The sequence below is a fragment of the Cervus canadensis genome, chromosome 20 (assembly GCF_019320065.1).
Source record: "Cervus canadensis isolate Bull #8, Minnesota chromosome 20, ASM1932006v1, whole genome shotgun sequence".
Lineage (NCBI taxonomy): Eukaryota > Metazoa > Chordata > Mammalia > Artiodactyla > Cervidae > Cervus > Cervus canadensis.
The window spans coordinates 53,745,801-53,760,968 of NC_057405.1; the positions used below are offsets into that span (position 1 = coordinate 53,745,801).

A 15,168-nucleotide genomic window follows, 5' to 3' on the forward strand; every position below is an offset into this window, starting at 1 on the left:
AGTTTCGCTGCTGCGTCCCTCCAGGCGCAGCCCAGGGACCGCCCGCTGAGGGTTCTCCAGGAGCCCGCGCAGCGCGCAGCGGGCCCCGAGTGACAGGCCCCGACGCTCGCAACCGCCACGCGAAGAGCCGGCGGCAGCGACCGTGCGCGCCCACAGCCCGCGCGGGGACGCGCCTTTGGGTTGGGGCGGGCAGCGCGCGTCCTCGAGAGCCCCCGGGGAAGGCTCCGCCGCCGCCGCGCGCGCCCGGCAGGCCCAAGAATGAATGGAAAGTTCAATCTCGCGCGCTCCGCGCGGACAGCCAATAGTGCGGCCCGGAGCGGCGGCGGGCAGGTGTGCGCGTGCCGCCGCCTGACGCAGGGCTCCAGTCGAGCAGTCTGGTGTCGCCGCCGCCGCCGCGCCCCGCGGCACCCCCACTCCGGCCCGGCCCCCTCCTCCCCGCCGGGCTGTGGCGGCCGAGCGGCGGCGACAGCGGATTCCAGTCCGGCAGCCGAGCGCCGCCCTCGCTCCCCGGCCCCTCCGCGCCGCGTCCCCTCGCCGGTTCACAATGTGCTGAGCGGCCCGGCCCCGCCGCGCGCATCCCGGGTGTCCGGCCGCCGCGCTCCCTCAGGAAGTGACAGAGTCCAGGCCCCTTCCTCCGCCCCGTCCCCGGACTGAACGCCACACACGTACTCACACCCTCTCCCCCGCTCTACCCGAGCGAGCAACGCGACCATGAGGCCCCGGAGGTAAGCAGCGCGCCCCGCGGCCGGGCGAGTGCTCGAGGGGCTGGGTGTGCGCGCGGGTGCCGACGGCGCTCGCGGACCCGGGTCTGGCACGTGAGCAACGTCGAGGGGAGCTCGGTGCGGCGCAGCCGGGAGAAGGAGCAGGCGTGAGCGCCAGGGAGGGGGACGAACGGGGCCAGGTGGGGAAGTAACAGGTCTCGCCGCAAGTTGCTGTTCGGGAGCCGGAGCGGTGTCCTGCCTTCCCGGCCCTGATTTATTGCCCCGTGTTCCCACCGAGATGCGGGCAGGCGATGTACTTCCGGGTTCACACCTTTCTCTCCCAGCTCCGAGCCGCTGGGTCGGCGCTGTGTGCCGGCGCGGCATTGCCTGCGCGGCCGCCAGGTCTCACCATAGCCTCGGGTTTGCCGCCCGGCCGCTGGAGCTGGCGGGCCGGGTCGGGGTGGGGGTGGGGGGCGCGGGCCATTCGGGCGCGATGGTGCGGCGCGGGCTGGAGTCCTGGCGGCGGGTTCGGGCGCCTCGAGCCCGCGGGGCTGCGCCGCCAGGGGGCGTCCGCTCCTGCCCTTCGCGCACTCCGCTGCGGAGCTGCTTTGTAGCCGCAGGCGTCGGGGATCCTTTTTGCTTCGGGATTGGTAATGTAAATTCATGAATTAAAATTAAGGATTTGAGGAGAACAGAGAAAAACGCGCTTGGATCTAGGTTGCTTTTGAAAAGGAAAAAAGCCGAAGAAGAATCGATACATTCGCAGGAGCGGTAACGGAGTACTGACTGAACACTGAATGCGGTTGCCTTACGAGGATTTGTACTCCCCAAACTTTTTTTTTTTAAACTACACGTTGGTAAATATTGAGTGTTTTCGAGTAACATCTTGCAGTATGTATTTAGTGCCCTCATTGCGGAAATTTTTTAAATGTAAGTAATAGTCCGCCATTTTGAATTGTTTCATGTAACACAGACTGAAATCTTAGGTTCCTGTGTTTCCTTGAGTTCCTTTCTGATCTCTCTATGGATTTGTTTTCATCCACAGGATATTAACATTATCAAGTATTATTACTGCTAACAGGACTAAATTCTCCATTGAGGATTTTTATCCCTATAGCTGTTAACGCAAGGGAAGATAGACTCGTGTTTTATTGCAGTTTTTAATTTCTTGGTCAAAATATTGTGGAAGTTAAAATTACACATGACAACTGATGTTAGAATGAATTTAAAACATTTAACACCATCCTTAGAAAAATATGACAAAATGATTTTTACTCGGATGAAAAAAATCCTTTCATATTTTTGTTCAGATTATTAGCGTATTTAGTTAGGTGATAATGCAATAACGCTTTTTAAAATGCATCTGATAGTAAAGCATATTTTTAAGTCCAACAATAAGTTATGAAACATCACAGTTTAATTTTTTAAGGACTTCAGGGAAACTTCAAAATTTTAAATTGAACTATTGGGAATTTATGCCAATCTGTGTGATTTTCAAAATACAAATATAATTATTATGGAATTTATGCCATTAGTTTTTTTCTGTTATGGGTTTGCACTAATGTAATAGAGAAGTCATATTATAAATTAACAACACAATAGGTAATACTGTTCCATTTAGATTAGTGACTAAATAGATCCTTGTTCATTTGGGGAACAGCTCTTGCTTCCCATTATTCTTTCTCTCTGAATGTATGAAATGGGGCAGTCCAGTGTGCCCAAATTTCCTAAAGAGCTTTAAGGATTAAATTGACATAGGCCTCTTTCTAGTACTTGCTGGGGAGGGGAAGGTACTAAAAATGAATAAAATGCTTTATTTGACTTTTCCATTTTGCAAATAGGATCAGCTAATCATTGCTTGATATTAAAATATCGAGAGAATTTAAGGATATGAATCAATTTGTAGTTCCTGTTGGTTATTAAAACTGTTTATTGATGCTCCTCAATAGATCTGGAACCAAATAATTCAGTGATCAAGCCCCATTAATCCTTGTCAAATTGTAGAGTGTCTTATTATATGTCTGTGCCAAATTTCTTTCAGAGACAGTGAAAAATTTGTGAAGTTAATCAGGATTTAGATTAAAAATTGTATTAATGGGGGTAAATGAAGTGAACTATACTTCTGTGTAAGCGAAATAGATTAAGTTTTAGTATGGTAGTATTCAAAATTAATCTTCAGAATGACTTAAAGTGTGTTGTACATGTAAATTAAAAAAACAAACACTAGTATTTTAATAAATATAGTGTATATAAGCGTTTTTTTCCCCCCTGTTTACTCTGAACAAAGAGATTAAGCAGATCTGACCTAATAGTTTGATAATGTTTGGTATCTAATCATGTCACTTTTTTGTATTTATAACACACTGCTATCATAATTTACAAATCATAATTAAGAGAAAAATAAGTTATTGCATAAAACTTGTATGCATGTTTTCAGGTAACGGTCTTCATGACAGTCTTCAGGTATAGAGTTGATGTTTCTTTAAACAAAGTGCTATTTAAAACTGCCAATTTTGGGGACCTTATTAGGACACACAAGTCAGGAAATGATCTGTTAACATTTATCTTAATCCATAGTAGAACTGATTGGAGAAAAAGGAAAATGGAGATTTAGAGATGAATCAGTTCAGAAGTAATTAAGCTATTGATTATGAAAGGGACTATACAAAATTTTGGTCAACTAAAAAAGAGTTTTCTTATTTGGTAATTTTTAATGGAATATTATTTTATTTTAAAAATCTGTAGTCATAAATACTCCTAAGGTTTTATGTTTAAATGCGTTAGAGCCTGTACTTGATTTTCTTGCCTTTTGAAGGAACTGTGTTTGGATTATAAGTAAGTATTGTTTTTGAACTGGTTTTGATGAACCACATAGTAAAGAATTTCTAGTTTGTCATACATAACTAAAAATTCTTTATATTATAATACTTAAAATTGATCTATATGATCATATCTAGGAATATATGGAGTATAGAATCATATTGGTTTGAGAAACTTACCCAGTATATACGTGGACACTGTGTTGGATTTCTGACAGTGACTCTCTATGAAGTCGCTGACCATAGTGCTGAACCAAGACAGCCATGTTGGCCATTGCTAAATCTGATTGAAAACTGCACACAGAAATTGTGTAGATGTTCAAATAGCATCATCACTGTATTTCATATATATATGAAATATATATAATTTTTTGTATATTCTTTTTACCCAGATGAAATTTGGTAATATTAAAATCAACCAAAAATTATGATAGAGAAATTTCATCTCTGAAGTAGATTAATATAACATTGATTTTGGGTAATGTCAGTAAAATCAATGGGATCAGTGCTAGAGGTTTTCTCTTTCTTTGCAAGTTACCACTTACAGATGAAGACAAGATTTTAAAACCAATTTAAGAGACCAGTGAGTTTTCTCAAAAACTGTACAATTCTAAGGAACACCACTGTAAACTTCAGTATGAATTTGATATTTGCAATTTTTGACTTGGGTTCATATCACTGTCAAAGTGGCACTGTGAAAACCAATATCAAAACATGTGGTTACCAAAATAATAAAATTAAATGACTCATGAAATAAGTTCTACTAGAAATAATAATAATATATGCATTTTTAAATAAAGAGAAAAATATAAATTTGAAATTATAGTAATCTTGACTTAGCATTTTGTGGGAATTTTCTGTTGTTTGAAGCAAGGTAAACACCAGGTTGTCACCCCTAACAATATTATTGTGTTCTGTATTGTGTGAAATGAACACAGATATGAAACCATTGTAGAAGTTACCTGAAAGGAATGTTGTAATGTGCTTAATTTTTCAGTAAAAAGTACTATTTTAGGCATAGAACTTTGACATTATTTTCCTAAAAATAGAATGGGTTGACATGCAGGATCATCAAATTAAGGGTCAAAGGTGACAAACCAGGACAAAGGGCATGCAGCTCATTTCAAGCAATCAGTTTCTAGTTTTTTCATGGCTGAACAAAAGCTTAATTATACAGGAAAAAGGACTTAGCATTGAATGGCCAGTTCTATTGGTGGGAAAACATGTTTTAAATATTTTATAAATTTGCAAATCAATATTTCTTATTGGGGAATGTAAGAGTCAAAATACTACATTTATATTTTTCAAACAGTTCTTCTGTGTAACATTTCTTTCAGGCACTACAAAAACATTTCAGCTAAATAATTTATACTGTATAAGTTAAAAACAAAATTTACTTTTCTTAGATTAAAAATTTTAGAAGACATGTGTAAATTATGTTTTGTCTTTTTTGTGTTAGGTTTTGGTATAATCTCCTTTGCTAGTTAAAATCCTGATTTAAAAAAAAATTACATTTATTACACTATTTGGTCACTGGCTGTGATGTAAAAGTGAGCAGCCTCTAAAACATCTCTTGATCTTTATAAAGTGTTTATTGAAACTATTTCAAGTGCACTAAAAATTTTCATTTAATCTCATGATATAAATTTTTAATCATTAATTTATATCAAAACTTAAAATTATATCAAATAAAATTTTGTTGTTAATATTGTACTTATATAGAAATATTCAGGTTTACTTAGAATCATTTTTGTTTATCATATCAAGAAGCTCCCCTAGCTGGAATACTCCTCCCTCTCATTAGCCCTTGAAATTACCCACTCCTATAAAAACTGACAGCCCCATACCCTGGGGCTGCTCTAGCCTTCTGAGATGCCCACACTGTGAAGTATGTTTCTCTAAAGAAATCCACTTCTTACCTTCCCCCCCCCCCAAAAAAAAATGAAGCTATTTTAAAGTTTTTGTCTTAAAGTTATGGTAAGCCTTCAAAATATATGTGAGCAACTTCTTTTAAGATGGGACTTCTGCCATTATTTTGACTCTTTTTAAATTTAAAACCACACACACAAAAAATAAATAAATAAATTTGAAACCACTAATTTTTTCCTCCTATTCAATATGACCTCAACAAATGACTCAGCTGTGAGCTTTATTATATAAAACTGTTGTTTGATATGGTAGAAAATATAAACTATTTGCATTAGCAAACCCAACTGTGCCATGGCTTAGTTGTGTTACAACATTCACATTTAAGCTGAAGAATTGTGTTTACCAATTATTATTTGTGCTATGGTTGGTACCTTTAAACAATCTTGACAATGTGCCAGTTGACTTAAATGATTACCCTTTGAAAATTTTTATTTTCTAGAATATATTATCTTTCACTACAGTAGTTGCAGAGAAGACTAGAGCTGCCCATATTTTATGTGAAATCAATAAAATTTCAATATGTAAAATGGTCAAGAAAGTTAAATTCATCTCCAATTGAGTAGCAGTATGATAAGTACTGGCCTTTAAGGTTAACTGTTTTTTAAATATATTATAAAAAGTAGTTTTTGCTTCATAAATATAAGAAATGTAATTTTGAAATGTTTTCTAAAGTAATATTGATTTTTTTCCATTCTCTAAAGATAATCTCAAAATAGTTCAATGAGGTTTCCTGTTTTAACAGGAAAACAATTACATAAAGTCACAAGTAAATATTTGTCTTAACTTCAGTTTCAAATAGGTTATTTATTTAAATTTTATGTATCTGTATAATTGAAGGTGTAGCATTTTCCGTTTTTTCTGAAGTTACAGTAGGATGTTGAGTTAAATTACACAATAATTTACCCTGATTTTGCTTATGTGGCATTTGAATTTAGTCTGTTGACTAATTTGTAAAAATATAATTACACTGAAACATTTCCTAGCTATGAAACATTCCTTCACAGGAAACATTCCTTTACAGGACAGTTTAAGAAAATATTTTTCATGAAGTGCACACATTCATGTCAGCGTTGAACTTCCACATCTAACATTTTGTTTCATATGTGTATGTGCTATACTTAAGTTACAGTAAGTGTAAATAGATACTGTGCTTTAGGTTTTACTCTGATTTTGTACTGTGTTCACTCTGGTGTTTGTGCTAGGTTTGCTGTGTGATTTTAAATAATCATTTAAAAACTTTACCCCCAACTAACTGTTCTTCTAAGCAAGGAAAGTCACATTTCTGCCTACTTTGCTTTACAAAGATAGAGACATACTGTAAATAGACTGTAATTTTTTATAAGCCATGCATGAAGTGAATATTTAGCAAACTATAATGTACTTTATGCTTACATTATTTTGAAAATACTAATGATAAGAAACAAAAGTTTGTTAACTTTTTGTAGATGTTGAGAAATTATGGTGATGAGAATAATGAAATAAATTTGCTTTTATTATGGTGAATATTCTTGATTACTAAACCATTCTTTGCCAAACTGAAGTTACTGTTGCATTTTATTAATATTAGAAGTAAAACCTAACATGATGTAAATTGAATTTAAATAAAGTTCTCAATAATATGTAGCAGTATTTTGTTTATTATTAATTCTCTGGGCTTAACAGCTTGTCAGTTTAAATAAATTTTAGTATATAATGCATAGTAGTAATTGTTTTCCTTTACATTGAATAGTTACAATAGTAGATTAACAACAATATGTAATGTACTTGAGAATATTATTTTACATATTTTGCTAGGAGGAAATATGAAATCAAGTGTTTGTAATGAAGGGTGTTAAATTAGGCAATTTTATATTTGGTAAGTCTATAGTATATTTAAAATAAAATTATTTTAATAAAGTTACTTTATATGTACATATTTTATATTTGCAATAGTCAAATGATTGTGTATCACATCCTCTTGAAGAAAAGATAGTTTTTAAGAAAAATTTGTTTATATGTCCATTTAATTCATAAAAGGCATCCTAGAGATAGTCAACCCAGGTTCAGAAGTTCATTGTCATTGATTCATTTAAAAAAAATGTGTTAAACACTAAAGAATGTTAGGATTACAATGATGAGCTAAATATACACTCTCCTTCCCACCATAGAGCATAGAGTTAAGTTGGGAGAGCCAACATCATCTTCATGAGCAGTTACAGTTAACTTCAGTACAGTGCTGAATGGTAGAGGCATTGTACTGAACAGTAAGGAAAAGAGGGCTAAATGGAGATTTAAATGATAATCAGGGATTATTCTAGTGAAAGGGCAGATAAATGCATTATAATAAATAAAAATGCCTATGTATAAAATTATAAAAAAGCTGTTTTGGGAATATTTCATTGCCAAGAATTATTTTCATTATTTATCATTATTATTTCTTTTCAAAAAATAGTCACCTATAGTAAGAATATGAACATTTAATATTATGAATATTTTATATAACATTAATCTATCATTCTTATCATAGTTGTTCATATAGATAGATTTTCATGTTCGTATTTAAACAGTTCTTCTTTCTCTTCCAACTCCTTTGTTTTTGAAAATTTTTAAATCATTATTTAACATCCTTGGAATATATTGATATCTGTGAAATAATTCCACCTTTTCCTTTGAAAAGGATGATAACATTAAAACTATCAATAACTGAAAACATCACATGTAAGTTTGGATAGTGAAAAATCTGAACATCTTTATCATTCAGAGTGACTGGATTTCATTCAACCCAGAGAGCTCTTAGTTAGAAATCTTAAAGTTGAATAATGTTGTTTAGCTAATTCTTACACCATTTGATGTTTCGTTTATTAGATCCATCATTTATGGTAATTTTGCACCTGAATTATTTGAAAAAATAATTTTTGCAAACACTTTCTATGTTTTTTCCACAGCTTTTGAATATGTTATTTTGAACTTTTTTTGTAAATATAAGCAGAGAAAATTAAGCCTGGGCTGTGGGCTATTAGAAAAATATGAGCTACGTTTTGCTGAAATTTATGTGTAATATTTAAATACACCCTCACATAAACCAAATGTGCAAAATTAATATAGGCTCAATGTAAAGGAAAAGTACTTCAGTAAGTTTTGATAATGAATTTTGTTAACATTAGGATCTGTCATTATTTCTGTATTTTGGTTGTAAACAGAGGATAACTGAAGGATTGAATGTACAGAGGTTCACGTGCCTTTTGTTCACATTCTTCCTCTATTCTTTTCAAATCTTAGTGGAGTTGTCATCCTTTGTAAGAAAAATCTTGGGTCAACATTTAGTAGAACTCTGAATTTGGAAAAACCTCCATTTTGCTTTGAGAAAAAACTGAGATTGTGACTTGAGAATTTACACATAATGATTTATTTTTTTGTGAATTGATTTAGTAGATAAAGAGTGTAAAACTTAGTTAAGAGGGGAATGACATCCTGGTAGTAGCAGGTGAGTGGATGCATGTTCAAACCAATCTATTTTGCAAGCCATAATAACTCTGACCTGAAGATAAAAATGATAATTCAGTGGTCATCAGGAGTTTTAGTTGCAATTGCTGTATTTCATTACTGGGTGACCTCTTTATTGCAAGTTTTACTGTACTGTGACATCTGCCAGTGGATATATTTGAAAATCATTACTTACTCATTTTAAAAAAAGAACTGTTTTTTCTTTATAAAATCTGTGTTAATGCACATTAGATTCCTTTAGTTAAATTTATTCAGTGATTAAATTTACCACCATTAAAGTTAATTTTTTCTCCCTAAGTATTTATATGTAATAGACCCAGGATCAGTGGTGTAGTATCACAATTAGAGTCTCATGATTTATCTTCTAAAAGATGCCTGAAGAGAATAGTCAAATAAGTTCATCAAAGAACACAATATTGTGGGTTGGGTTCATTGTTAACTGTGGCTAAAAAAGAATGGGATTCTTGAATTGCAATGTAAAATTAAATATTACAAAATTTTTAAACTGCATCGTTTCTGAAATCTCGAGATTGACTACATCTTAATAGGTTTTAGAACGGTTTTTAAACTACTGTCCTTGAATTGGAATGAAAGGCAAGTTTATGCCAATTGGTTATCTAATTTTGCTAGGTGAGTCTTAAATTGTAAAAAAAAAAAAAAAAGTTTACAGGTCACTTCACAGAGTCAAAACCTAAGCATTTTACTGCTTTCTAATGAGCCATTAAGCTGAAGAAGAGTCAATTAAATGAGCAATTAATGTAGTACTGATTTGAGCTCTCTGATTTTAGGTTCTTCAGAAGACAATGAGGTCATTCAACCAGGTTTCATCAGCCCCAGGTTAGTCTTTTTTTCAATTACATTTTTACTTAACTAACATTTATTAAAAAAGATCACTGGAGGCATATGAGAAAATGTGACAGCTCTCAGAAATTCTCCACTGTGGCAAGATGGGTACCACATATTCTACTGTACTCCGGATTGCTTCATTTATAAACTGGTACTCCCACCAGAATTGCAAGGGTGAAATCTTCTAATTAACTCTTTTTCCTCCTAATTTTAGCAGTATTGAATTTTGTGATTCCTTTTTCCCTGTCTCAGGCAAAATAGATAATATTTAAATGCTTATGGATCTGAATAAAAAGTAGTTGTGGCTTGTTCATTTTTGTAAGTCCTTTTGTAAGTTCATTTTGAAAAGAGGCACTCACAAGTATTTGTTAAATTAACGAGAGAGACTTGCTGCTGTTTTTAAATAATTTACTGTAAGATAAATAGTGCGATATATTAGACATTTTTTCAGGAAATTAGAGAATTTTCCTAATCTAGGAAAGTCCCATTTATTTTGCTCTTCACCAGTTTGTATCAAATTAGTTGCTCGTTATATTATTAATAGGCTTCCATGGAGGCTCAGATAGTAAAGATTCCTCCTGCAATGCAGGATACCTGATTTGATCCCTGGGTTAGGAAGATTCCCCTGGAGAAGGGACTGGCTACCCACTCCAGTATTCTTGCCTGGAGAATTCCTTGTACAGAGGAGCCTGGCCGGCTACAGCCCATGGAGTTGTGAAGAGTGGACATGTCTAAGCAAATAACATACTATTAATACAAAATGAGTCACGTGAACTTTTAACATCTTAAACCTACACTTCAAAAATAGATATCCTTTCATTTGTTTAGGTGTACTTTAAAACCTAGGTTTTTGATGTATAAATATTCTCTTGTATTAGTGAAACTAACTGAAAACTGACAGCACTCCTCTTTCCAAATGGTTTTATTAGTAACAGTGTATTGCCAGGCTTCCCTCTTGGCTCAGCAGTAAACAATCTACCTGCCATGCAGAAGACACAGGAGATGGGGGTTCAATCCCTGGGTGGGAAAGATCCCCTGGAGGAGGAAATGGCAACCCAATTTTCTTGCCTGGAAAATTCCATGGACAGAGGAGCCTGGCGGGCTGCAGTCCATGGGGTTGCAAAGAGTTGGACCCACTGAGCCCCTGAGCACTCATGCATGTGATAATGTATTATTCTGGCTTCTGCTCTTGTGGATTTAATGTCTTGGCTCTTCTCTTGACTAATGCTATCAAAACTCTTAAAAGCTATAAGATGACAGAGTTCATGAGCATTTTTAAGTACAAATAAAAAGATATTATTCTAGTATTAAGCTTATCAAATACAGGATTGTAGGTAGAGAGAGGAAAGCAGTAGGGATCGAAAGGTTTAGTGAGGAGACCACTGATTGGCATTGTCTTTTGACAGCACTTTACTTTTTTTCTAGACTGAATCCTTTGACATAGAGGTGATGCTCTAAAGAGTACCATGAAAAAGAAGATTCTGAAAAGTTGCTACAATATATTAATTTACCAACTAGTTTCCCCTTACTGTCGATTGTGGTTTTCCTCTGGGGGCAAACTGGAGGCAGTCCAGAGGCCTTTTTCTCTTCTGCTGGAAGTAATGTAAACACCAATGTGTTAAGTGAGTGCAATAAAGTTTCATGTCTGTGTTTCCTTGTGATTAAAAAGGGGTTGGCCAGGGAGAGGTTGCACTTTCCCCAAAAGAAAGATTATTGTCAGAGATTACATTTATGCCTAAAACTTGAATATCAGCTGCTGCAGGGTCCTCACTTTGCAGGTAAAGAAACTGAGGGCCGGAGAAGCTTAATGATCCGAGGTCACAAGGTCATCAAATGGGACCAGAACTCTGGCCTCCAGTTTGTAGCTGGATGCTTTTTCTCCACAGGTTTTCCTCTCACACAGACATCTTTAAAGCCGAAGACTTCTTCTCATTTGCCTCATCTTTTACTCCTGTACTGTTTTTTCCCTTTCCATTTTCCTCCTACCTATCCTTTTCCCCTAAATAAACTGAAAATGAAGATATTAAAGGAAATACCTAGGAAACAGCCCCTACTCTTAGTTATTTGTTTTGATGAGATTAAGTTTTAAAGAATAAACTTTCATTCATTGCTTTCAGAGGGGGAAAATTGTATGCTTACATTATTTACTGTCATTTCTGTAGACTCAATGTTTATTGCAAAAAGATCTTTTAAGTTATGAGGCATACCTGTTCAAGTAGTACAGGTGAAAAACATGGGACTCATTTTTTGAAATAAAACACAACCTTCATTTTGTGCTATTCTGGGCAAGGTATAATAACTAAATGCTTATTACTAAATGATTTCTCTAACATATTGCTGTCATAATTAAAATTACATAGCCAAGTGTTTGTTTAGGACAATTCAGAAAATATTTGGGAGGAGTGATAATAAAATTTTTATTTTTTTGTTTTAATTGAAGTATGTTAACTGATTTTTTTGCTATTCGTTTTAAAAAATAAAACTTTTAAAAAATGATGGGGTTAAAGTAATATCCCCTTTCTGAAATAATTTTGTTGTTCTAAATACTTAACTAACCAAAATGAAGAAAACGTTTGCAAATGCTTGTTTTCAAGCATTGTAATGCTTGAACTAAAGAGGCAATTTGGAAAACTTAAAATGCTATCGTTTTCTGTATTTCCATAATTTTATTTAATTATACCTGGGGAAATAGGTTAAAATATTTAAGGAAGAATTTTCAGAGGTTTTTATAGCTGTGTAAAAATTACCAAATCGGAACAATTGTGTTAAGACAGAGCATTTTGCTTTTAGATAAGGAAATTAAATGAGAACGGAATTGTGCTCTTTGGAAAAAAAAACAAATAGCCCCCATGTTCTAAAGTGCCTCTGTTGTAAGATCAACAGCAGAGGCTCTCCTTTCATTTGACTCCGTATTGTAAGAATTTCAAGAAAGTTACTTGCCAGTAAAGGAGTTTACTGAAACGCAGTGGGAGGGATCGGCAACAGCTTGCCCGACGTGCGGGTCCGCAGCTTTTGGGCGGGAAACCTCACGCCGCGGGCAGAGAAGGGGTTCCCTAAAATCGCCCCTGGTCGCCCTCCACTCCCTCTGCCCCCCGCCGGCTTCCCCACAGACGGCTTTCCTTGACCCTCCAAAGGCGCACGGCGACGTTTTCGTGGCTTCCCGAAAGGACGGCGGCGCCAGGGGTCTGAAGACCGCTCCATTTTAGGCACGGCCTGGTCGGGGAGTAGGGGGTGGGGTGCTCCTTTTCTTGGCTTCTTCTGATAACCGCCCCCCGACTTCACTTTTCTAATTGCGGAGACTTTGACATATCACAGATGAAGAGATCAGATTATAAATGATATATGTCTGGAAATGCAGTGAAGGTAGCAGATTGTGCCAAACGTTGCCTCCATCCCAGTGGAGGCAAGGGTTCCTTTTGTTCGGTGTTCATTTGGTTGGGACAAAATGACTAATGTGAAAGTACCCTAACTAGTGAAAAACCCTCAGGCTTCTTTGGAAGGGCTAAACTTCTAGAACTGAGGTGGTGATGTGGTGAATAAAGAAAAAGGTGACCGGAGAGAAAGGGGAGAGGAAGTGGCAAGGGCGGGCGGTGGAGGGAAGGGGCAGAGCCGCTGACCTGGGGGTCTCGGCGAGCTTGGGGCGCGGGGCTGCGCGTGAAGCTCGGCGGGGCGAGGGCAGAGCAGGCTGCAGACCCCGGCCCATCCGCCGGGAGGGGAGCACGGGTGGAGCCGCTCGCCGCGGTGCCGCAGCCCCTCCTCCTAGTTTTAAGAAGAACCGAAGCATTGTTTCAGCTGTGTAGAAGTCACTCATTGCTTTTACTTGAAAACAACAACGGTGGGCTCTGGGACCTTTTTCGGCTGCTTGCATTGTACTGTTGGAATTTTTAAAAGGAAGAAAAAATGGTGTATTTCGTTTCTTAACTGTAGAAATTTTAGATTGTGATAACCAACGGGCATTTAATAGGTTATTTCCTTGATTTTTTTTTTTTTTTTTACCCCCAGTGTGTTGGGGATTCTTTGTAGCTACTTGAACTCATCTTAAAGACATTTTGAAAGAAGTATGATAAATCAAGCTACTGAACCATTTGGCTTCCACGAGTATAAAACATGCGTTTTGAGTCAAGCACAGGTCTTTCTGGCACTAAAAACAAGTAGGAAATGAGAAAAAAATTAAAACCAGAAGACTTCAGGAAGGTGACAAATTGGAAAGCGTTCTAGGAGATTCAAGGGACCATTTTAGGTGAAAGAAGAACTCTATGAGCTTAAAAAGATTATGGTTAGTTTTAAACAAGGATCTTAGGCTCAAAAGATTGAGGGCAAGGAGCAGGAAAAGATGAGTCTATTTTCAAAGACAGTGCCATATCCCTGAAATGGAAACTGGTATTTTCTCTGTCACTGTCTCCTTTCTCTTCCCTCCCTACCCATTCCCTTCCCCGTTTCTCCTTCCTTCCCTCTCCCCTCGTCTCCCTTTTACTCTCCGCACTCCCCCTCCCTCCAACCAGGTATGTAAATGCATTTGCCTTAAATTCTCTGTGAATGAATGTTAGAGGATTTCTCAAAGTTCCCGGTTGGAAAAAGCTTTCTACAAGACTTGAAAGGCCGATGTCCCTCTCAGGAAATGAATGAGTCGATAACCTCTGACACCAGTGACCAGTCCAGTGAACCCTACCTTAATTCCACTAATACTGGAGGCCCCCATTCCAGCAAAACTGAATCTCATAACCCATATCATCCAAATGTGGTTCACTTATGGTATTTCCCACTCTTCATCTATGTATTTATAGGTTTGAATTTCATCACATTGAACAAATAAGAATTCAGAACCCACCAACATGTTTCTGAGTTTATGCTGATTAGGCCATTTTCTGATTAAAAACAAACATAGATAAAATATTGTTTATCATAGACGTGTGTCAGTGACAAAAGTAAATTACACTGCCTGTGAATTTTATGATAATTTTACATAAATAATGACATTTCCTCAATTGTGTTAATACTTTTCATTTTATTTCTGTTATCAGATGTTGATTTTTAAAAGTGATTCTTTCATTTAAAATATTAAAACCCCACTATTGATTTAAACTAATTTTTATATTTCCTGTTATTCAAAACATTTAACCTGGAGTACCATTGTTAAAGTTATTTCATTATAGGTCAGTGTAATCAGTTGATTTCTAATAAAGTAATGCAAAGTAAATGTTTTGTTAGCAATTTTTTTGTTGTTGTTGAGAGCTTCAAGCTTTTGGGATGCTTACAAAATCATTTGCATTTTTATATTTTTTCTTTCCTCCCTACCAGCTGGCACATGGTTATCTCCCCCTCTCCACCAAAGTAAATAAAACGAGATAGCTTTGCTCCCTTTCTTGAGAAACAACAAAAGAAACAGACGA

General features: G+C 37.2%; 1 protein-coding gene across 1 annotated transcript in view; it reads left to right on the forward strand.

Annotated features, from left to right (window-relative positions):
* The first annotated feature begins 865 nt into the window (after window positions 1–865).
* Window positions 866–15,168, forward strand: part of LIN28B (lin-28 homolog B) — a 128,610-nt gene continuing 114,307 nt past the window's right edge. Inside the window, exons 1-2 of the mRNA XM_043439474.1 lie at window positions 866–901; window positions 9,721–9,769. Coding sequence (XP_043295409.1) covers window positions 9,736–9,769 — 34 coding nt within the window. The 5' untranslated portion in view covers window positions 866–901; window positions 9,721–9,735. The remainder of the gene's footprint in view (window positions 902–9,720; window positions 9,770–15,168) is intronic.